Source organism: Oreochromis niloticus, linkage group LG13, assembly GCF_001858045.2.
Source record: "Oreochromis niloticus isolate F11D_XX linkage group LG13, O_niloticus_UMD_NMBU, whole genome shotgun sequence".
In the NCBI taxonomy this organism is placed as follows: Eukaryota; Metazoa; Chordata; class Actinopteri; order Cichliformes; family Cichlidae; genus Oreochromis; species Oreochromis niloticus.
The window spans coordinates 14,742,190-14,764,296 of NC_031978.2; the positions used below are offsets into that span (position 1 = coordinate 14,742,190).

At 38.9% G+C, this 22,107-nt stretch overlaps 1 protein-coding gene across 3 annotated transcripts; it reads left to right on the top strand.

The window, feature by feature from the left end:
• Positions 1 to 771: 771 nt before the first annotated feature.
• slka (STE20-like kinase a) lies at positions 772 to 21,966 on the top strand. 3 transcript variants are annotated; one of them, XM_005474218.4, is made up of 20 exons: positions 772 to 929; positions 1,034 to 1,420; positions 4,387 to 4,551; positions 6,693 to 6,741; positions 7,239 to 7,388; positions 8,387 to 8,459; positions 8,774 to 8,968; positions 9,184 to 9,265; positions 9,403 to 9,534; positions 9,697 to 10,911; positions 11,008 to 11,138; positions 11,624 to 11,747; positions 12,084 to 12,263; positions 13,720 to 13,812; positions 16,521 to 16,650; positions 17,285 to 17,409; positions 17,499 to 17,693; positions 18,215 to 18,340; positions 19,595 to 19,708; positions 19,861 to 21,966. In XM_005474218.4, the coding sequence occupies exons 2-20, from the start codon at positions 1,271 to 1,273 to the stop codon at positions 20,005 to 20,007; spliced, it is 3,576 nt and encodes a 1,191-aa protein (XP_005474275.1). In that variant the 5' UTR covers positions 772 to 929; positions 1,034 to 1,270; the 3' UTR covers positions 20,008 to 21,966. The 3 variants fall into 3 exon arrangements, with proteins under 3 accessions (XP_005474275.1, XP_005474276.1, XP_005474277.1); XM_005474219.4 differs by lacking the exon at positions 13,720 to 13,812 and adding an exon at positions 15,443 to 15,514 and having other exon boundaries at positions 787 to 1,420; XM_005474220.4 differs by lacking the exon at positions 13,720 to 13,812 and having other exon boundaries at positions 788 to 1,420.
• The last annotated feature ends 141 nt before the right edge of the window (positions 21,967 to 22,107 follow it).

Consider the following 22,107-nt stretch of genomic DNA (forward strand, 5'->3'; position numbering starts at 1 on the left):
CGTTGATACCGCGTTTACGCCCCCTATCGTACATTGAAACAGCTAACCACCGAGCTTTAAATTCGGTCTTGTCTTTAACACGCAGTACCGTCACACAATGCATTACTATCAAATGTGATTATATTCTACCGTAATATACTTACATTTGATCTAACTTGAAAAATTTGTGTAAATTATAATTGGTTGTTTATTTAGATACGGAATTTATAGTGTACAAAGCCACAGCAAAAAATACATCTTAGCTCAGAAAGGCAGATGTAACCTATGACATCGTGGCCTCCATGACCACCTAACTCCAAACGCTATAGACCCTTGTATAGTTATGACGTAGGCAGTAGAAGGTCTATTATAGATTTTCTTTTTGTCTCATAAGTTTAATATGTGAGGTTTTTGTTTTTTTTGTTTTTTAAAAACCCTTTATTGTATTAGTTCACTAATCTTTTCTTTGTCACCTGGCAGCCATTTTGGTCATTCCTACGGGAAGTTATTCTGGCAGTTATTTTGAAGCATCATCTAAATCAAAGGGTATTTTTATTTTAGTAGTCAGTGGGACAGAAAAACTTTGAATGTGTAATAGTTCTTTTATGTCATTTAAAAGCTATGCTGACTATATCGCAAAACAAGTCTAAAAGTTTGTAGTTTTTTACTTTTTTCTGACAGCAAATAGTTAATACAAAATATCGCTACCATTTTTTTTGACGAAATTGAAAAAATAAAGCGAAATAATAATATAAATAAAAGTCTGCGTAACAGTTGCGTTTTATTTTGAAAGACTTTAGCGGAAATATCGAGAGCTGCGATAGCAGCTTGATGCTAGTCCACTAACTTGTGTGTGGTCAGCCAACCTAAGCATGAGGTCCGTTGACTGCGTTTTTGTGTTGGTAACGTTATACGATTAAAGAAAATGTTCTGTCGAAAGTGATGATATGGTAAATATTTTTTCCGCTTCGTTTAATCTTGTTTGCTCAAAACGGAAACACGAGCCTCTGCGGAACAGCTAACTCTTCTCTGTATCCCTCACCTCCTCCGACAGCGTCCTGTGAAGGCTGCTAGCTATGATGTGACTGTGATGTCCGCCGTCGAGGGAAGTTATAATTGACATTATCATAGCTGAATGGCTAAAGCACCGGTCTGTCTGGCTTCATTTAACGCTTGAATGCTCTCATTTTGATAGCCTTTTGAGCTCCGCGTCGGAGGGAACCGCTAGTTTCTTGGCGGAAATAACCTAAGAGAGCCTACTCGCGGTGCTGTAGTTCACACCTAAAAAAAGATGTCCTTCTTCAATTTTCGCAAGATCTTCAAACTAGGGCCGGATAAGAAAAAGAAGCAGTATGAGCATGTACACAGAGACGTCAATCCCGAGGAGATATGGGAAATTATTGGGGAACTGGGAGATGGAGCCTTTGGGAAAGTGTACAAGGTAAGTTGACGTGTTACGTTACATCCGCCTTTGGTTTTCTACATTTAATAGACTAGCTTCAGTTGTTTCGCATGTTGCTGTCTAGAGGTCATAAGCTGTAAAGCTGACAGCGATGGTTACAGCTCTTGTTTGGGTGACATTTTCCAACCTTGGCTACCTAACCCTCAGCAAATAACATATTCGTTTCATATAAATCATGCAGGAATTAACTAACTGCTAATATCATCCTGTAAAATGTTACCAGCAGCTGGGATCTTAAACTCAATTAGTTTTTGGATATTTTCTATTTAGTAGGATTAGTACAGGCTTTGTGTCACTGCCAGATTATAGACATGACTTTACCAGTGAGTTGCACTTGGGGTTGGTTTAAAACTGATAAAGGTGTGGTCCATATACAGAATCAATATGGCCTCACGTGTGACATGGTGGATTATTTGGGGCTGTGACATGTCAGGGCAACCACAATAAATAGTTTAAACTAATAAAACGATAGAGCAGGTGCAACCAGACTTTTAAAAAACACACACACGTTATGCTAATTACTGTGACAGGTGCACAGCTGGGTTTAAATTAGGGCAGTGGTTTGTCACATCTGGTTTATTGTTTTCACTAACCCATATATATAGGAACTGTACATGTCGCACCTGTACAATCATACAATTTAATGACTTAGAAGAGTGCCTGTTTATTATTTTGTTTAGGTTTGTTTTCTTGCTGTCTGAGAAAGTCAGGTATGCCTTCCAATGTTGTAGTTTGTTGGTGTATAGTTATGATACATGGAAAAATATTCAATGCTGTGTCCTCCAGCTGTAATCTCTGCTACTTTACTCACCTTTCCAGGTTATCTCTACAGGAGTTTGCTCTAGGCTGAGAACAACCTTTAGAGAAAGTTAGTGATTGTGTACCTGTAGCTCAAGTAGAGGTTAACTTGTATTTTTTTAACATAGTTTCTTTTAAATACTTTTCAATGTATATAACCGTTTTAGTAGATTAGTGAAAATTAGTTTCCACAACCTTCCATGCCTTCATGCCTCTTTGTTTTGGCAATAATCCCTGTTAAAGAGCTTTCTTTCTCTCTCTCTCTCTCTCTCTCTCATTGTGAGCTACTTAACGCTGTTCCTTCCTGGTGCTCTTGTGTTCAAATAATGCAGCAAATGGCCCATAAATCTCAATTTGTCTTCACTTATTTCCTAGTCTTGTTAGCTGATTGGCTACACGAGATGAGAGCCAAGAAATACTTGAGTGCCTTCTCACACCAAAGTATACAAAATATACACCTGACTCCCAGTTATCACTCGTGTGAGCTCAGGTGGAGATATCTTAAATCAGGCCACATTAGTATCAACGTGCACTGTGCTTTCATTTGTTACTTCACAGGCTTCTGGCAGCTAACTCCTTTGGGTGGGGTCGCAAAGTTTGCAAGCAATATGTGAATCAGCTGTTCAAGTGAGGCCAACAGGAAGAGAGAGAATTCTTAACTCATAGATGACTGTATTACATGTTAAGTGTTTCACGGACACTTTTAGGACCGCAAACAAACTGCTTATATAATTCTTTCCATGCAGTGAGTCATGTTTTTTTAATCTGATCTACCTATTCAAAGATAGACCTCTACAGGTGGTGCGATATGGGAGTTTTTATTTATCAGCTATTTATTCACATTCAAGGTTGGGTTTTTTCTGGCTAAGAATGGGTCTTTAGGGTGTTACTGTACACGTAAGCATGATGGTCTGCAAACAAAAAGTCTGTGTTACCTTATTTAACAGAGGTACATACATTGTTACTGTTATGTTTTTGGCTGTTTTACAAACACAAATATATCCAAGCTTGAGTAAATTAAACTCCAGAGTTCATAAGAATTTTTTCTGACAGACAAAAATTTATTTATTTAATGAAGTAAAAACTCTGGATCTACATTTTAATAACCAGTGCTGAACTGTCAATGATTATTATTTACAAAGAACCACAAAGTTCGCTCCGTCCCTCTTAAACATGATTATAGCACTCCTGCGCTCTCATTTAATTCCTCAAAACAGATCAACATTAAGCATTTAGCACATTAAAACGTCATGTTCATGATGACCAAAGGCCACAGGCTCTTCCTGAATGAGTCAAGTGACAGACAAATTATGGCTGCTCTCTTCATTGTGAAGCTAATGTTGAATCTGCATGTAAGTGATGGCCTGCGCCTGACAGGCATCAGCCACTACAAAGGGAAAAAGAGGCAGGGAGTGTGTCAGGTCAGAAGAGTGTAAATATAGGGTCTGACACACTCTGCTGCAGTTGGTCTTTACACTCCCTCCCTTTTCTTTTTCCCTAACTCCCTGAGATTGTGTCTGTATCCATAAACATTAGGCCCTAGGCTTACCTTAAAATAACTTCTCAGTGCTTTATTTCACAGGCTCAGTGATCATTTTTATTGGTCTCCTCGGTGTAGCTCTATCAGGAATGAGAATTTAGGGTTTGAGTTGTACAATAAATGCCACAAAACTGTTAAATCATATACATATTTGGTATAATAATCACTGCAATGAGTGTGACAGAGTGAGATGAAAGAAAGAAAAGAGGGGAGGAAAAGGAGTGGAGGAAGTGAGCAAGCATCGCAAGATCGGCCTGTGTTAGGGTAGCTCAGAATGACAGGATGTGTTGTAATTTTTTTTCTTTTTTCTTTTTTTTTTTTATCAATGTTTGACAAACAGTTGTCTTAAGTCTCTGAAATGAGTTTCTTGACATACAATCTTCTGTAAGCTGCGTAATTTGTATTGCTCCAAATGGCTTTTTTCTTAATGTTGATGTTCTTCCGTAATTCCTGTTGTGTACAAGTTACAAGTTGTACAAGTTGTTGCTCTGTAAAAATATGCCGAGCAACATTCAGCTTATAATTAGCATGATCCTTTGGCGTTTTATACACTGTGTACTGTAAGGATATACTCCACAATTCACCGTTTTGTCAATGTTGCTTACAGGCACAGAACAAGCAGAATGGGACCCTGGCTGCTGCTAAGGTTATCGACACAAAGACTGAGGATGAACTGGAGGATTACATGGTTGAGATTGAGATTCTGGCCTCCTGCAACCATCATCACATTGTCAAACTGCTGGATGCTTTCTACTTTGAAAGTAAACTTTGGGTAAGTTCGTCAGTTTCGTGCTGGGAGGAGTGTCTTTCTCCTCATGTAATGCTGTTTGATCTGAAGTCACTAAGACAAAGAAGCAGTGAAGCATGGAGAGACAGAAATTCATTATAAGGCACCATTCGTTAGGCTGTTTCTCACAGGACTTTCAGATCATTCGACCGATGGATCATGACACTAAACTTTTCTTCTTTCTTCAAGAGTTTAGAGTGGGTCATATGACAGTGAGCAACAGAGGCTAATACACGACTAGGACTGCATGCTTCACTGGAGTACCTGACTGCTTAGAAGTAATAGGTCACTACTGAGAAATGCATTATCATACTTTATAAATCTTCCTATTTATAATGAGGGATTTATGTATTTAGTGGAATACTCCTCAATTTGGCCTTATTCCTATCTCCCTCAAATCATAACCAGTGTGCACAGTGTCTTTTATAATGAGAAAGAACGTATAAATCTCTGAACACAGCCCCTCATCCTCATCCTGGTGTTTTACTGTGAGCACAGAGTGCAGCTTTAATACATGGTCAGTAGATCTCATTGTGTGCAGTAAAAGGCCCCAGAGCAATTAGGTCCTAGCAGGGGGTGTCATGTGACTGTCCCTTGTGGACTGGCCACAACCATGGGAAGATAATGGAGCAGTTTTGGTGGCTGGAGAAAGTGCCTGTGAATAATTCAGAGCCACATGCAGGTTGTCCCTCTGGCCTTCGAGTTCAAATAGCATGATGAATGTGTAACTGCCTACATTTAGCTTGTGCCGGGTGTTGAGTTAATGTATAATATGTTCATTAATTTTCTACAAAGGAAATCTGTTGCTAGAAAACAGATGTTTACTTTGACTTGCGTCTACAATCAGTGTACGTTTAGTTTAATACACACCTGTAAACTACAAAAGAGATTCCCATGGCATGAGAAAGTATACTGCCAAACGGGAAGAACCACTTTGTTTCTTCCTTTTGTTTGAATCACTGAATAGAGGGTGGTGCTCTGTTTGTAGCTTTGATTGATTTTTTGTATCATCTGATACCATGAGCTGCCAAGCAACGTGCAGGCTAAGCCAATAATGATGAAGTACTGGTCGGGTACATTACATCAGCTCTTACAACTGAGGTCAGAACCTGTGCAGTTTTACATCTTAGCATAGGGGAATGTTCCCATGGTAATGTCATGTGCATTAGTTTTATTTAGTTACCTCTTTGGAAATAGGTGAACCCAAAGAATCACTGCACTTTATGAAAATTATTTGATGAGGTCATTGATATTTCATCTTAAAATATCAGCTTGAAACTTGTAATTAAGTAGTTAACTGGCACCATTTTATGGTGATATTTGTTTTTAAAATATCCCCTATCCCCTATTATATATTAACATATAAGCAAATGTTAAACATTTTAGAAATATTGTATTAAAAAATAATATTCATAATGAAAATTATTAAGTATTTTAAATAACATGTCTTCTTAACTGGCATAGTATGGAGAGACTCATGTTCACTTCCTTTAAGTATTGCCCCTTGTACATAAAAATGTGCAAAGGGATTTTCTTGTGTAGTTCTTCAGTATTAATGCAGCGGTTTAGTTTAAAGAATGCTTGCTCATCGTAAATATACATGTTCAAACTCTTCTGCAGTGTTTACCAAAATGAGGAAATCGTTTTTCACTAGGATCTGTGATGAAACATACAGGATCTGAGTCACATGCGTGCTTATAGTATGTGCAAAATATTTACATGCATTTTGCACTAAACATTTTTCTATACTTTTAAGAAACAATTTGTATTTTGTAGAAATCCCTGTAATAGACTCATTCATCGCAAGCTCCTCTGTATATTGGAAAAGGATCCCAGTCACTATCAAGTTCAAAGCTTGAACTTCTACAGATATTTCAGTTCAAGAAGGACTAAAAGACAGACACATGTAGAATGGAAAACAAAAGACGTATGGCTCAGTATGGCTGATTGGCGTCTTGATCTCTACAGTATAATCAATCTTTTCAATAAACATCATGTTGTTCCAGCTTTTGAAAGTCGCAAATTCCTTATTTAATCAAGTCGTGTGCTGCAAGGGTAGGTTAAACTGGGACTTCATTGCATTATATAAGTGTATTACTTAATGTTCTTTTGTTCTACCATTACAGATTCTGATAGAGTTCTGTGCAGGCGGTGCTGTCGATGCCATCATGCTGGGTAAGTCCCTCATTCACTAAAGCAAAAAAGAGTAACACTATGAAGTTCTGGAGCTTTTCCTTTTCTCCATCCTCTAGTGCCAACTCTTTTATTCCATCCAGAAGCCTGTACTGAAGGATTTTTTTCCTCCTCTACTAAGTTGGCAGAGCAATTCCAACTATGTAATTATTGTAGCTCAGGTTTCAAGAAGCAGTTAAAGTACTTCCTGCAGTTCCTCTGTCTTGTTTTGAAGCCTAAAGAAACACAAAACCAGTCTTTTAAAAATGCAAATTGCGATTAAAAGAAGATGGTAATTAATTCACTTCACTATTCAATGTTGATTCAGTATGACTCACCTAGATTTGTCTAGTCATACGTGCTTGCTGATGTAAAGGTAGAGATGACCCCAGATGACCCATGCTTCATGCTTGTATTTGTGTATAACAAAACCTACACCAAAATATTCGCTGGGAAAAAAATGGGACTTTGGAATTTTCTCTGTGCATGTTTGTCCTTAGAATTGGAGAGACCCCTGACTGAGCCCCAGATTCGTGTGGTGTGTAAGCAGACTTTGGAGGCCTTGGCTTACCTTCATGAGAGCAAGATCATCCACAGAGACTTGAAAGCTGGGAATATTCTCCTGTCCCTGGATGGAGATGTAAAACTGGGTAATTGTGGTTTTTTTAACCATTTCCTGCCTAATTTACTAACAAAATGAGATATGAGAGGTTATGCTGTTAAAAAAAATATTAAAATCAACTAAATGTTCTCGCAGAATCAGTTTTTTGTTTTTGTTTTGTATTTTTTACAGTAAGCATGTTTAATAAAGTACATAGGTTTGGGTTTGAATTTTTAAGTTCTGAAACCACATAACCTCTTAAGTACACGACTTACTTACTTGGGATGAATTTGTAACAAAACAGGGGAGGGGGGGGGGGGCTACTAAACTGACTTTAGTATTATATCCATTCTTTGATTTGTCTTTGGGTCTGTATTAAAACAGCCGTTGAAGTATGTTGTAGATCTCTTTGTAGTTTGACTTTAGGGTTGGTGGTGACAGTGCAGCACTGTGGTTTGTTTACACATAAAAATGTAGTGAGTCATCATTTGGCATCAGGTTCAAAAACTTGGAGAACAAAGTGATGTGCTTGCTGTGTGGGGGGTTTTTTTGGTTTGTTTTTTTTAATAGTGTACCTATGTATGCGTTTTGGTGATGCATAATGTTTCAGAAGTAAGAGTATTCATGTTCATATTGTTGCTGCAGCATCCATAGCTCCTGGCTGCCTGATGATTCATGTTCTGTAGGCAGAGGGTCATGACGGAGCCTGGCAAACAATAATTATCAAGCCAGTCACCAGGGACTTAATGATAGATCTCTTTTTCCCTCTAATGTGTGCATACTGTAAGTGATGCAAGAAAAGAGAGCAGGCTGAAATAACTGCACAGGTAACACAACGATGACGGACCCTAAGAGCATTATGAAAGGGAATGTGAGGCTTTTCTGCTCACTTTGGGGATAAATATTTGAAAGTGTAAAGCACTCTAATCTGTTTTGCTTTGGTAGAAAATCCTATTTTATATTTTCTATTCTAGTCTCACAGGGTGTCATTTTACAGTTTAGCTTAATTCATTGATGAAAAGAATCATGATTTATTTCTACTTTCAGCTGACTTTGGTGTGTCTGCTAAAAATACCAAGACATTACAGAGAAGAGATTCTTTCATCGGCACTCCATATTGGTGAGTCACACTGCCTGCTTACAAGAGGGCATTCACCTCTTTGTATTTGATAATTGTCTCAGACTGTACCACAGCTAAGGTGACAGTGGGTTTTTTTGTTGTTGTTGTTTTAAATCATCAAAAAATGTGGGATAACAACTGATTTTAAAACATGTATGTATTGAACAGACTTCCTATTTTATATTCCTTTCTTCCTGGAAAATAAGAGCATTGACCCTTAAGAATTAGAAGATATGCTGAATGTACTCATTTACCTGCAATACTAAATGTGGGTAATTGATTGGTGGCTCTTACTAACTGATTGACTTTCGCAGGATGGCTCCAGAGGTGGTAATGTGCGAAACTTCCAAAGACCGTCCATACGACTACAAGGCCGACATCTGGTCCCTTGGCGTAACGCTCATAGAACTGGCACAGATTGAACCGCCCAACCATGAGATGAATCCCATGAGAGTGCTACTGAAAATAGCCAAGTCCGAGCCGCCCACACTCATGAATCCCTCTCGCTGGTGAGATACTGTGCTGGTGATAACTGGGAAGGTGGTGCTGGATTGTTTCCGAATGGGAGATGAGGAAATGTTGAGGGTTTGCATGTGTGAAAGCATGATAAAATATTAATTTAAAAGGATAACTACTACTGAATTACTACATTATATAAAGAAAAGCCCAGGGATACTTACTCTGTTCTGGGACCAACAAGTTCAGTCTTCTTTACCATTTAAAGGTCGCCAGAATTCAGCGACTTTCTGCGCAAAGCACTTGACAAGAATGTGGACAATAGGTGGAGTTCAGTACAGCTTCTGCAGGTGAGCTGCAGTTGCAAACTACAATAAAACTAAGTGATGCACAAATGTCCGTCAGATGTTAATGTGTCACACTTTAAATGATTTTGAAGGCTAAAAATCTCTTATCTAATGTTGGTATCTTTTGTCCATATATGTAGCATCCTTTTGTCACCAGTGTAACTGACAGCAGACCTCTCAGAGAACTCATAGCTGAAGCCAAAGCCGAAGTCACAGAAGAGCTTGAGGATAGCAAAGAGGAGGAGGAGGAGGAAGAACCTGATACACCTCTGGTATGTAGTTTTTTGGGGGGTATGTGTATAAAAAGAATTATAGTATTTTAATTTTTTTTTGTCATTTAGATAAACACTTGATGTTGACGGATTCATTAAACTCATTGCTGTAAGCTTTATTATTGCTCACTGTGGACATATTGTGATTTTCTGTTGGTTTAGGCTGGTCCCGGGCACAAGCGAGCACCTTCTGATGTCAGTGTGGCCAGCTCAGAAGATGACAAAGTTCCAACAACTCCCTCCACTCTTGAGGCTGTTAAAGAAAAGATGGAAGTTGAGCCTGCTGAGGACCAGACTAGTGATAAGTTATCTGATGAAGGACTTGGAACAAGTGAGGTAGACAAGACTGAAGAGGAGAAACTAAATGAGGTGTCTGATGCCAGTAATGAAGACCTGGCATCTGGACTAGTAGAGCCCAGCAAAGATGTCATCTCACATGACTCCACAGAGCCTAAACCAGAAGAGGGTCAAGGTGAAGAGACTTCCGCTGAGCAAGTAGTTTCACAGCCAGAAGAACCTGTAAATACAACAGACAACCAAGAACTTGTCACAGAAACAGAGGAGGAACAGAAGGAGACAGAAGAAAGGATAATGGGTGATGAAACTACCCAGGTAATGGAACAAGAAAAAGAGCCAGAGCAGGGGAAGCAAGAGGAAGAAAAAGAAGCTGGTAAAGAAGAATCTAGAGAATCACAAGCAGAACCTGAAGATGCAGAAAAACCAGACTCTGTTCCAAGAGATGAACCAGAGGTAGAAGAAGAAAGCAAAGAATCCGAGGAGGAAACGACTGAATCCAAAGTAACACAGGACACAATGGAAGACATGGCTAATGGCACAGATGAAAATGTAAACATTGAGAATATTGAATCAGATGGAAGACACGCATTTATAAATGAAGACACAAAATTAGGTGTGGATGAGTCATCCCCTGAGCCTGTAGAAACAAAACCAGAAGAGAAGCCTATGGATGAGGCCCATGAGGAGTCACAGCAGCCTGAACAAGAGAGCCAGATCACAGAGGAAGCTGAGCTAAAGGAACAAGTACCGACTGATTCTACAAATGGCATCTGTGATGAAGTTAAAGACACCCCTGAGGATTCAGTGGTCCCACCTAAAGATTCCTCTGTGAAGGAAGAAGAAGAGAAAGCAACCCACGCAGATGAGAGCACTTCCCAAGATGCTGTCTCTGTCCAAGAGAGCGAAACGGATTCAGAAGCCAAGATGGAGCAAGGAAGCCCTGCTGTGATCAGGCCAGATGTGGAGAAGGATTCTGACTCTGGGAGCAGCTCTGCTGCTGATAGCAACAGCCTCGACCTCAATCTGTCTATCTCCAGCTTCCTGTCTAAGAGCAAAGAAGGGGGCTCTGTCTCCTTGCAGGTAATACAGTCTGTGCCACAATTACACCATCAGTTATTAAATTATCAACACTACCCTGATTACTTGATCCTCTAAAGCATCCCTGCTTTTTGGTAGGAGTCAAAACGACAGAAGAAGACTCTTAAAAAGACACGCAAGTTCATGGTGGATGGTGTGGAGGTTAGTGTGACAACATCTAAGATAGTGACTGATAACGACACCAAGAACGAGGAGATGAGGTTCCTGAGGTACGTCTGTATCTAATCTGCTTGACATACAGTTGTTCTAAATATGTGACATGACCCATTTAACTCGCCTGCCTTAAATAGTGCTCGCTCTTTTTACAACTCCCACAGCTTTTTACAAATACCAGATGGGTTATCTCCCGTGATGAATGCTGCATTATATTAATGTCATTTCTCATGTTGCCTTGTAAAGACATGAGGCATGGTGTTGTTACTGTGTGTACAAGTGCTGTCTGACTGCTGCACGACCCTCCTGTTAGTAATGTATGACACAAATGTGTATCAAACATTTTAAAAAGATTCATCACAGCATGAAAAGCCACGGAGTATGAATGAGTCACTAAAGAGTTGAAATAAACATTTAGATATTTTAAAAAAAAGTGACTGATGTGCAACCCTAAAATCCCATCCATGTTTTTGTGTAAAAAAGCATAACATTTTTTTTAATGAGTAAATATCGTGCCCTTATATTGATATGTTCAATGCAGGCGGCAGGAGTTGAGAGAGCTTCGCCTCCTCCAGAAAGAGGAGCAAAGGGCCCAGCAGCAGCTGAGCGACAAGCTGCAGCAACAGCGAGAGCAGATCTACAGGCGTTTTGAACAGGAAACTACTGTGAGTCACTCTGGTTGTACTGCAGTAGTGTGATGGGCTTTTTTTTTCTTCTTTTTTTTTTGGTATTTGGCTAGCTCCTTGAAAAACAAGTGGCTTCATGTCAAATCTGGGCTAAATCTAATGCAAGTGTTTACATCAAGTGTGCTGCCAGAAACTAATCTTTATCTCTAAAATATCAAATCTTCCTTAACTGCTTAATTTTCACAATATTGGAAACTTTAATTTGCATTAAAAGCAAAACAAAACAAAAAAAACAAAGAGATGATGTAAAATCCAATATAAATAAATATTTTTTTGGAATAGTCTGAGTGACCCTAGTGCATATCGATTCTGCAGGCTAAAAAGCGTCAATACGACCAAGAAGTGGAAAATCTTGAGAAGAAGCAGAAACAGACCATTGAGCGACTGGAACAGGATCACACCAGCCGTCTCCGAGACGAAGCCAAACGCATCAAAGCAGATCAAGACAAGGAGCTCTCAAAGTTCCAAAACATGCTGAAGAACCGCAAGAAAGAGGTATGACCCTGCATGTGTTTTTCTCTGTGGAAGTGGGCTGATTAGTACTTAAATTTGGGTGCTTGTGATCCAGAGCAGCTGCATGTGATGTGTACTGCAGAAACCGTTTAATGGTGCATGTGTTTACAACTTAGCCGGTGGCTAACCTGGCTGTCTCATACTAATCCTATGGGAGTGGTGCGTCCTGCTGTATGTGTGCAGACAGGCTTTGCTATCTTTCGCCTAGATGCTGCTCATTCATGTTGTTGTATCCATTATTCATCTGCCCCAAGGCTTCTGGTTGCAGCTTAAGAAATACTTTGCTCCTGGGGTGTGTTTGTTATTTTTAGAAAACTGTTTATAAAAAGTCAGGATAATACCTTGACGAGTTGATGTCTTAAGCTTGTGCTTGATGGTGCAGATGTTCTCATGCTTGGTCTTTATTAGTCTTTCCTGGCTCTTTCTGTGCTCTTTAGCAGCCTTTAAATGCTTCTCTGGGTGTGCCTTTTTATGTTCTTAAGGGCAGTAGTGCTTATTGGCATCTGTTGTGTACGATGATGCCTTGGTGGTTGCCATGCTGCTCCCAGTTTGATGCTTAGGCTACTTACTTGTTATTGCCATTGTACTTAATGCTGTTTTACAGGTTGGCTTGCGTTTGCTTTCTTGGTGTTTAGATGTAAAAATCCAAGAATTAGGCTATGGATAAGAAGTGTTTTTTGCATTGTGTCATGTTGTATTATTTATTGAAATGTACTGTTACTGTGTATTTAACTAACCTTGTTTCTTGTATGAGTGTGTGAGGTTGCTTTGGTCATGGGTTGGCCAAATTTGAAAGGTTTTTTCAAGTGGTGTTGGGCTTATTTGGGTCAAATAATAAACGCCTTTGGTCTGAGTAACTGATATGGAATTGTCTTCAATAGTGCTGCAATAATTTTTTGGAAATCTTAAGGGCAAGATGTTAATGGATAAATAATCAACAGATTAATTATTAACAAAATAATAGTTTGGAGGCTAAGGCCTCTATAAATGGCAAATTGGAAGAAAACGGTGTTGAACCTGCTTTATTACACTGTTAAATCTCATTTGTAATTACAAAACAATTCCAACTCAGTTATCCTATGTTTTTCTTTTTTTCTTTTTTTCCATGAGTCAAAATAATCATGTTCATGGCTGCGGGACTAAATCGAATGCAGAGTAATGTAGGGCGAGCTGTTTTTCAGGCTAACATCTTCTGCCATGCGCAAGTCAGATTCTTTCTTTTAACATGACTCTAACTCATGGGGGTCAAATCGACAATTCAAAGAAACGTTAAATGCAGGAGGTGGAAATTAAGCATGTTGACTTTAAATCAGTTGGTGGCTGGATCCAGTATCTCTCCTCTCAAACTGGGCAGTGCATGACTCTTACTGTTGTTAGCCAGCTTTGTGAGATTTTCTGAGTATAGAGATCAAACCGATTCTGCACATACACACTTTAGGCCATACAGGAAGTCGGACACTCACCCAAACACAAGAAAAAAGAGCTCATGAAACGCTTAAAGGAGGACCTCGCACTCCTCAACACTGCAGAGGTAAAGCGTCACCTTCTGTGTCTGGAGTATTATCTCCTTCTTTCTCTCTCTGTAACTTCAGTCATTCCTGTGAGGTATTCATATGCACACAGGCACAAAGAATGTATGTAATTGCTCCCTATCTGCTATCTATCTACTACCTACTGAGTATTGACTTTTGAATATATTCTCCTTCTTTATAAAAAAAATTTCTCTAAGATTTTAATAATACCATGTACACGCTACAGTTAAATGGTTAGCTCTCACTGAATTTTGGCCAAACACAATTTGTGCTTCAGGTACAAGCTTTAAAAAAATAGCAATTCCCTTTGTGTTACACATCTATGAAGGTTTGTACACGAGAAATAAATTATAACATACAGTCACCAATAAAGTTACATACAAGGTTTCTGACAAATTTTATGCTTTCATGATTTCTATCCTGTGATAAAGATTTAATTTTCCTATTTTTTCACACATAGCAGTGGAAGTGTTTTATTGGACGACATTATATTAAAAAGTTTTTACAATATTCAGCCTTTTATTAAATAAAGGTAGGAGGGACAAAAAATTCTAATGCCTCAAAGGAAACAACATCCACCTTTTACTGTTTTCCTCAGTAATGAAAAATATAATTGAACTTTGAGATTTCCAGCTGTCACCAAAAAATGAATATTATAATCTTTCTGGAAGTAAAATTTGTGGCAGGTTTGTTTTATTGAATTTCAGTGTTAAAAATCAAATCAGGTTCTGAATATTTCTTATTTTTCCTCCGAAAAAGAATCAACAAAGGAAAAGAAACACAAATTTAATGTTTTAGATTTGCTTCAAATCTGTTTATCTTCATCTTCACTAATATGGAAAAATCCTTTATTTTAACTGATGACTGCTCAAAACAAAAAATAATCATTATTAGATGCACTGTGAGGTTTTCTTCTTTGAAAAGTGTCCAAAATGGAATAACCATAACATGTACAGTCTGCTACGCAATACTGCACATCCCACACCCATCCATCCAGTACAAAACATCCCACAATGCAATTCTTCATCTTTGTTCCTGACACTACATATGTGGAATTTAATTATGTAATGCTACACTTGTCAGTGGTGATCATACAGTCTGTGGTGGTGATGATGATTCAGAAGTGTCAGATCTCCATTTACCAGCTACCTCAGGCACCATTCAGACTCTGTTAACAAAGGAGCGACTGCAGACATAGCTTTTGTCTCCACAGTAAACATCGTTGGTGAAAGACATTTTCAAACTTTGTTTTCCTGAGCTCAGTCTAAGACACACAAACAAATGTCTTCTTTTCTGTGAAAGGTAAATCTTAATTTATTTTGTCAGTAGCATGGAAAGTAACAAAACTGCTTTTTTACCAGCTGAATTTAACAAAATGCTAAAATTATGAGCCGCTTTGAAGCATGGCAAGACAAAGAGTTTTGATAACTAATTGATTGACTTCCTAACATTCATCCAGAACTCGCCGCGAGCCTTAATCTCACCAACAATCCCAAAGTGGAAAACCCATTTCTAATGTAGGAAGGACCTGTGTGAGTGCTGAGTGAGTGTTGACGTGAGAGATCCTCAGGCTGCTGTGTGCTGTCTGTCCCTGATCAGGGCAAGTGCGCTGTGTGCTCTCCTCCACAGGCAGTGGCCCAGGTTATGATACAGTCTTTTCAGTTGTCCTCATGCGCACTCTTCAACGCTCAGATGCAGGATGTAAGTGCCCCCTCCCCCCATCCCGCCCCGTATCTCTCCATCTCTGGCCCATACTTAGATGTGTGTGACGTTACATGACAGGATAGTTTGTGATGGTTCAGCACATGTAAGCATGGGCAACATTGGGATTTTTTTTTTTTTTCCTTTTTGAGTGTTGTCATCACTGTGTTTGTGCAGTGGTTCTTTCTTCCTCTCCTGCTCAGTATTTTTCTTCCACCAGTTCACAAATGTTATACATCAAGTCTGTGTATTTTATATGGTATTTAGCTTGTATTACACCGTTTGCTTGAGACTAGATTAAATCTGGGTTGCACCGCTGTGTGGCAGCTCTTGATGAATTCTGTCTGGATCCATGTTTGTCTTTGTCAGCCAATATAGACAGCCTGCCTTTCAGGGTAGATGAGTCAGTCATATTGTGGATAAGTGGATTATGGGATCACACTTGAACCATCTTAATTTGGATTCAACTGTATAATAACAGCGTTACCTTGGTTTTCTTATAATCAACTGAGTTATATGATCAGTTTTACCTAATAATAGTTTTATAATAGCAATACAACTTACAATTTATCACTAGCTAGATAAAGTTAAATAAAATAAGTAGAAAATTTGGCTTCTTATGTAATTAGTCATGCATAATGTAGGCTGGTCTCTGGACGATGTGAATGTCACTGTAGATGTTGTCTTACATAAAACTGTGCCACAGTATCTCTACTAAACTGTTAACTTTTCTCTCTTTCTTCACTTCCATTGTGGATCGTTGCCATCCATGAACTCTGAGTGTCTCTTTTGCTGAGTCCAGTTGATGACGTGACATCTTAGTGCTCTGTGTTGTACTGAATTTTGAAGTGAATGGCTAGATTACATTATTTTGCTTCAGGCAGTTTGGATCATTAAGATGCAGTCTAACTGTGACACTGCTGTGCTTCCCCTCTCTACTTTTTGCTGTCTCTGAGTGATCTCCATGTCTTCCCCAGGCAGTTTCTCACTGCTCTTCTCTCCTCAGGAGCAAGAGTTCCTACAGAAGCAGCAGCAAGACCTGGATGGAGCTCTAAAGAAAATCATCCAGCAGCATAAAGTGGAGATTGCCACGATTGAGAGGGACTGCCTTAACCACAAACAGCAGTTAATGAGAGGTAGAAGACTCGACTCTGTTACTGCTCTGTTTTGGAGTTAATCTTTTTTAAGGGTAATCGTGTAATGTCTGGCATAAAAATTTGATTACTGAGCTACACAAATGATCCCAGGGTATTTTAGGTTTACAGGGTCCTCATGTTTACCAGTTGACTTTGTGTTATAAATCTGGTGATCACTGATTCAAATCACGCTGCAGTGTTATATTCACACGAACACTGAGAACATAGCCAGAGATACCACATTTTGTGGCACTCTGTCTTAAGACTGCTGCTGTTTTAAACATGACAAAAAGGCAACTTACCTCTTATATCCTGTGCAAGATTCAAGTGTCTCAACCTCATTTTCATGCCAGACACAGACATAAAAGAAACCACAGCCTGAGATGTACTTTTATTTTTGAGTCAGTGTGTAGAGGAAGTTGATGTCAGTGATGCCTCCTTTGCTTGCCAAGTGTCTAAATTCTGACTGTGACATCCAGACGATTGAGACACTTGTGTTTAAGGGGACGTGCCGCTGCCTGTCCAATTTTGCCTTTTTGTTTGGTTTTTAGACCCCTGTTCCTAACCAGCAAACATGCATGCACATGTTTTTTTGTTTTTTTTAGCATTGTTTGTGCTCACATGTGTTTTGTAGCTCGAGAGGCAGCCATGTGGGAGCTGGAGGAGCGCCATCTGCAGGAAAAGCACCAACTGCTGAAGCAGCAGCTGAAAGACCAGTACTTCATGCAGAGACACCAGCTGTTGAAAAGGCATGAAAAGGTACGAGAACACAGTGGAATCATAAATGTAACAGTAAAATTTGAATAACCCCACTAAAACAAAACTGTGGGCATACGTGTGTTTTATAGGAGATGGAGCAAATGCAGGGCTACAACCAGCGTCTGATAGAGGAGCTGAAGAACAAACAGAATCAAGAGAGGGTGCGTCTGCCCAAGATCCAACGGAGCGAGGCCAAGACCCGCATGGCCATGTTCAAGAAGAGTCTTCGCATCACCGCCACAGCATCCAGCACCGCAGAGCAGGAGAGAGAGCGGATAAAACAGGTAGCGGCGCTGCAAGCTCGGGCTAGTGATGTTTGACCATTTTAAAAGAAGTGACTGGACATCAGTTTTTGTTGGGGGTTTTTATCCTCTTCTTTCTCTCAGCAGCAATGGCTTAGACTCACACCTGGGCTCTGACCAATACAAACACAGTACCCTTTATTATTCCAGCCTGTTTGGATCTCAGAGCAGAAACTTTCCAACTCCCCATTTCACAATCCTTACTGACTCCATCATCCTCAAGTTGCACTTTCAGTTTAGTTTTGTGGATGAAAGCTCAGTGAACGATCTTGGAGGAAATCTTAAATTTTAGTTTGTGCAAATAGTTTATTCACTGACATTTTGAATGTTAATATGCAACATGTTTGTATTATTTTGTGGTCACAGTCAGTTTATTTGAAATAGACACTCTATGACCAAAGGCTGCAATAGTTCTGCATCATTTTTAGCATTTCCTGTACCTTGTGTAAAAACTGCAAATCGTGCTCAGATCTGTCCGTTTGGTTTTTGTTTCCGTGGTCCAGTTTGCTTTGCAGGAAGAAAAGAGACAAAAGGGTGAGAGACTGCACCAACACCAGAAACATGAGAACCAGATGAGAGATTTGCAGCTACAGTGTGACTCAAACATCAGGGAGCTGCAGCAGCTGCAGGTGGGGCTCAGCACGCTCACATTCACACTCTCTTTTTATGTTTATATGTTTTAAACTACATTTCTATGGAGCTCGAGAGTATTGAGCAAAACACACATAACCACGTCATCCATCCATCTTTCCATCAATCTTCTTAACAACTCATCTAACTTAAGGTCACAGGAAGCTTATTCCAGCTGTGATAGGGTGAAAGACTGGGTACTTCCTGGGTAGGTTGCAGTATAACCACATCAAGAATGTATAGATTTTAAAAAATAATCATTTGTGACATCGGTGGATTCAACAGGATTCAGTAGTTTTTCTACATATTTTTTTAATGCTAATGAAAAGTAAACATTAACAAGGTTACATTTGTAGCAGAGGCTATTTAAAACATGCAATATTAATTGTACTTGGTACTATTGTTTGAAATATTCTCACTAAATGCCATTAATATTTATGGCTTCCTCGTATATCTATCCTCTGTTTTTATTGCTTCGGTTAATCCATGCTCATGTTGCAGATATTTATGTGCAGCCTGTAGAAAGAGTTTCTGGCGCTGTCGATTTCTATTAGGTGTTGCCAATCACTTCAGACTCTTACCATTGATCTCATTCTGATCACAGAATTGAATTAAATGCTTTCTGGCAACAGTTGAACAATTCATACACTAATTATGACAAAAATGTCATTCTGGAAAAAAAAATGCTGAATTTAATTTATTTTTATCCAAAAGGTTAAAGGTCAGTTTCACTGTGAAACTCCAAATGCACTGCAAAAACACTTTGCTACCCTTAATTCAGCACCATAACTCTGGAGCAGATGGATACTAATCTTTCTGCTATAGCAGATTGATTCTAATCTACTAAATACTTTCAGTCTTGCCTACATTTATTATGAGTCTGAACTCGAATGGAATCTGCAGCCTGACTGTTTGCTATGAAGTAAAACTGCAACACAGTAATCCTAGTTTAACATGATTATTCATTTATAAGGTTCTTTATCATTTATTTAATACTGCATATTTAATGTGCATTTTAAGTTTTTAATCTTTAATCCTTTAAGTTTTTTCTCTGCTGACTGAAAGTGACTGCAGCAGATTCATAAATGAACAGTGACTTATGAAGATTATCAGAAAATAAGTAGAGGACAAATTAAAGATGTCAGACAGCATCTATTTTTAAAGGAATAAAAAGCAAGATACGTTGCAGTGTAGGCACATATACAGGATTCATTAATCATGACAGCACCGTGGTAATAAACGTTTTCTTTCAGAATGAGAAATGCCACCTTCTGGTTGAACATGAGACCCAAAAGCTGAAGGAGCTGGATGAGGAGCACAGCCAAGAGATAAAGGAGTGGAGAGAGAAGCTAAGACCAAGGAAGAAGGTATGCTCGTTATCCATGTTTGTGACTTTATTTCTTCCATATTCTTTCTAGTGACGCCATGTTCAGGATCCACCTGTGCAGGCTGTCTCAACGGATTCTTTCATATTATCTTCAAACTGGTTGACTCTGTTTGTATGTGCTGCCCCCTGCAGGCGTTAGAGGAGGAGTTCACACGGAAGCTTCAGGAGCAGGAGGTCTTCTTCAAGATGAGTGGTGAATCTGAATGCCTTAATCCAACCACTCAGAGTCGAGTATCCAAATTTTACCCCATCCCAAACCTGAATAACTCTGGCTTGTAGCCTAATGTGCGTCCGTGCTGCAAAGCAGACTGCTGTCAAACTCGGCTGTCAAACTCGACTCCTCCAGAGTTTAAAAAGGAGTGGAGTTTGAAGGACGAGTCGAGGCACCATTTCTCTGACCGCTAACTGAAAACGTGAAAATGTTCCACTTTCGTTCCACCGTTCGCGAGCATGACGTGCCTACACACCGTTCCTTCACTTAATCGGGTTTCCTTGGCTTGATGGGAAGCCTCTAAATGGATGATATGCACTTGTTTTGAGCATGTTTGGATTTTCAAAAGTCTGCGGTTGGTAGCTGAGGTCAGTCATGCTTTTCAGATTATTATCGTTAAGCACAGCCCTGCTACAGTATGAATAATCTCCAGTGCCTCGTGTTCTTTTTTTCCCTCTGCGTTTAGGCCCTTCCCTGCATTCTCTGCAGCTTGCAGTAAATAAAGTCCCACCTGAATGTTTTGCATTTAGAAAACTGGTTATCAATTCTGCTCATAATCACAAGATGTCATGAGATCAGTGTAATCGTTTCACACAAGCTGGTTATCAAAGACCGCTCTGAGATTTAGTTTGGCTGCATGTAAAGTAGACCTTGCTGAAGGGCGAAGGAGTCAAAAGAAAACCATGTATAGGTGTAAGACTTTGTTATGTCTGTGTAGTCTTCTGTGCACAGTGTCTGATGTCTAATGGGACTTAAAATGTTGGGATTGTGAGGCTGTGAGTTCAAATGAAAGAGAATGTACTGTGTTTTAGGTGTGTACCTAGATATGAGGTTTAAATAAATACTGTGCTTGCCAGAAGCATTTCACCATCTTAAGAGATGAATGAACAAAAAGGATATCTATTTATTTAGCACATAATTTGATTTTAGTGCCGGCCAGCAAAACACAGAGGTGGCCTGTTGTTTTCTGGAGAAACTTTTTTTTTTTCTTTTTTGGACGATAACTAAATCAGTTCTCCCTTTGACCAGAGATCTCACAAACTGACGTCTTGTAAAGAATAATTACTGAAGGAATGTAAAGCTTTTGATTTGCACTGTATTGCCACATGAGCTAAAGAAAAAATATGCAGTAGAAAACTTTGCCTCACCGAAGCCTAATCAAACTCCAAGTTTTTTTTTTTTATTACTTTTAGCTTCTTCTTTTTCTTTTTTCAAATATGTCCTTAGTATTTTACAGCCACGCCTAATCTTCTAAGCCTGTATTCCTGGTATGCTGTAATCACTCTTCATGGTGAGCTTTTGCACTTGTTGAGAGCAGTGCTGTAACTGTACGAGTTTCAGTGTGTGAGGAGATGCCCTCTGCTGCGTTTTACGATAAAGTATTGATGGTTCACAACAAGAAATACTGTAGTTTCATTTGCCACCCCATAGCATCGATGCATGTTATAATTTCTGTATGCTTATATATAAACATTGATTTGATTTTTGTCATAAATGCTGGATTTTTATTGGAGTTTCTGGAGGCTGTCATGTGAATTACACCATTCGACCAATAGATTTCAAATATTTTTTTATTTTGTTATGTTACAGCATTTTAATGTTTCATTCTATCACAATGAATATTCTTTAGTAAATGCATTTTTTTATGTCAGATGAAATGTATTTAATGTGTCTTTATATATGGACATTTTTTCTTGTAAATAAAATATTGACTGTTATTTGGCAACTTGAGTGAATTTTATTTTTAGACAAATTTAGTAGTACAAATATCAAAACTCACAAGCCCAAAAATAGGTTTATTTTTCTATTTTTTTTTCCTTCTTTTTTTTATTTTGCAAATTTATTGACAAAATGTCAATAGGTATAATCATGTAAAAACATAATCTGGGAACATTTTATAACTTAATCTCTGCAACACTTGAAGGTATAAAGAAAAATATATCAAATTCAGTGCCCTTTCACACACAAAATATACAATCCAATCCACTGCTTAGTGATCATCCGAGTCACTCTTTCAACCACGCCAACAATGTGTCTCTAACCCACAATTATCAGTTGTGTCTGCAGCAACATTAACTGTAACCCCCCGTCTGTCTGAGACTGTCAGGTTTACATAATATTATATGTATGCGTTTAAAGAGTAAGCTGTTGTAATTTGTATGTGGTGA

Bases quoted from the DNA above. Each gene is read 5' to 3' on its own strand.
- slka (XM_005474218.4), top strand. From the start codon at position 1,271: ATGTCCTTCTTCAATTTTCGCAAGATCTTCAAACTAGGGCCGGATAAG. The intron at 8,969-9,183 runs GTGAGATACTGT...TACCATTTAAAG, and splicing joins CTCATGAATCCCTCTCGCTG to GTCGCCAGAATTCAGCGACT. The intron at 9,266-9,402 runs GTGAGCTGCAGT...CCATATATGTAG, and splicing joins GTTCAGTACAGCTTCTGCAG to CATCCTTTTGTCACCAGTGT.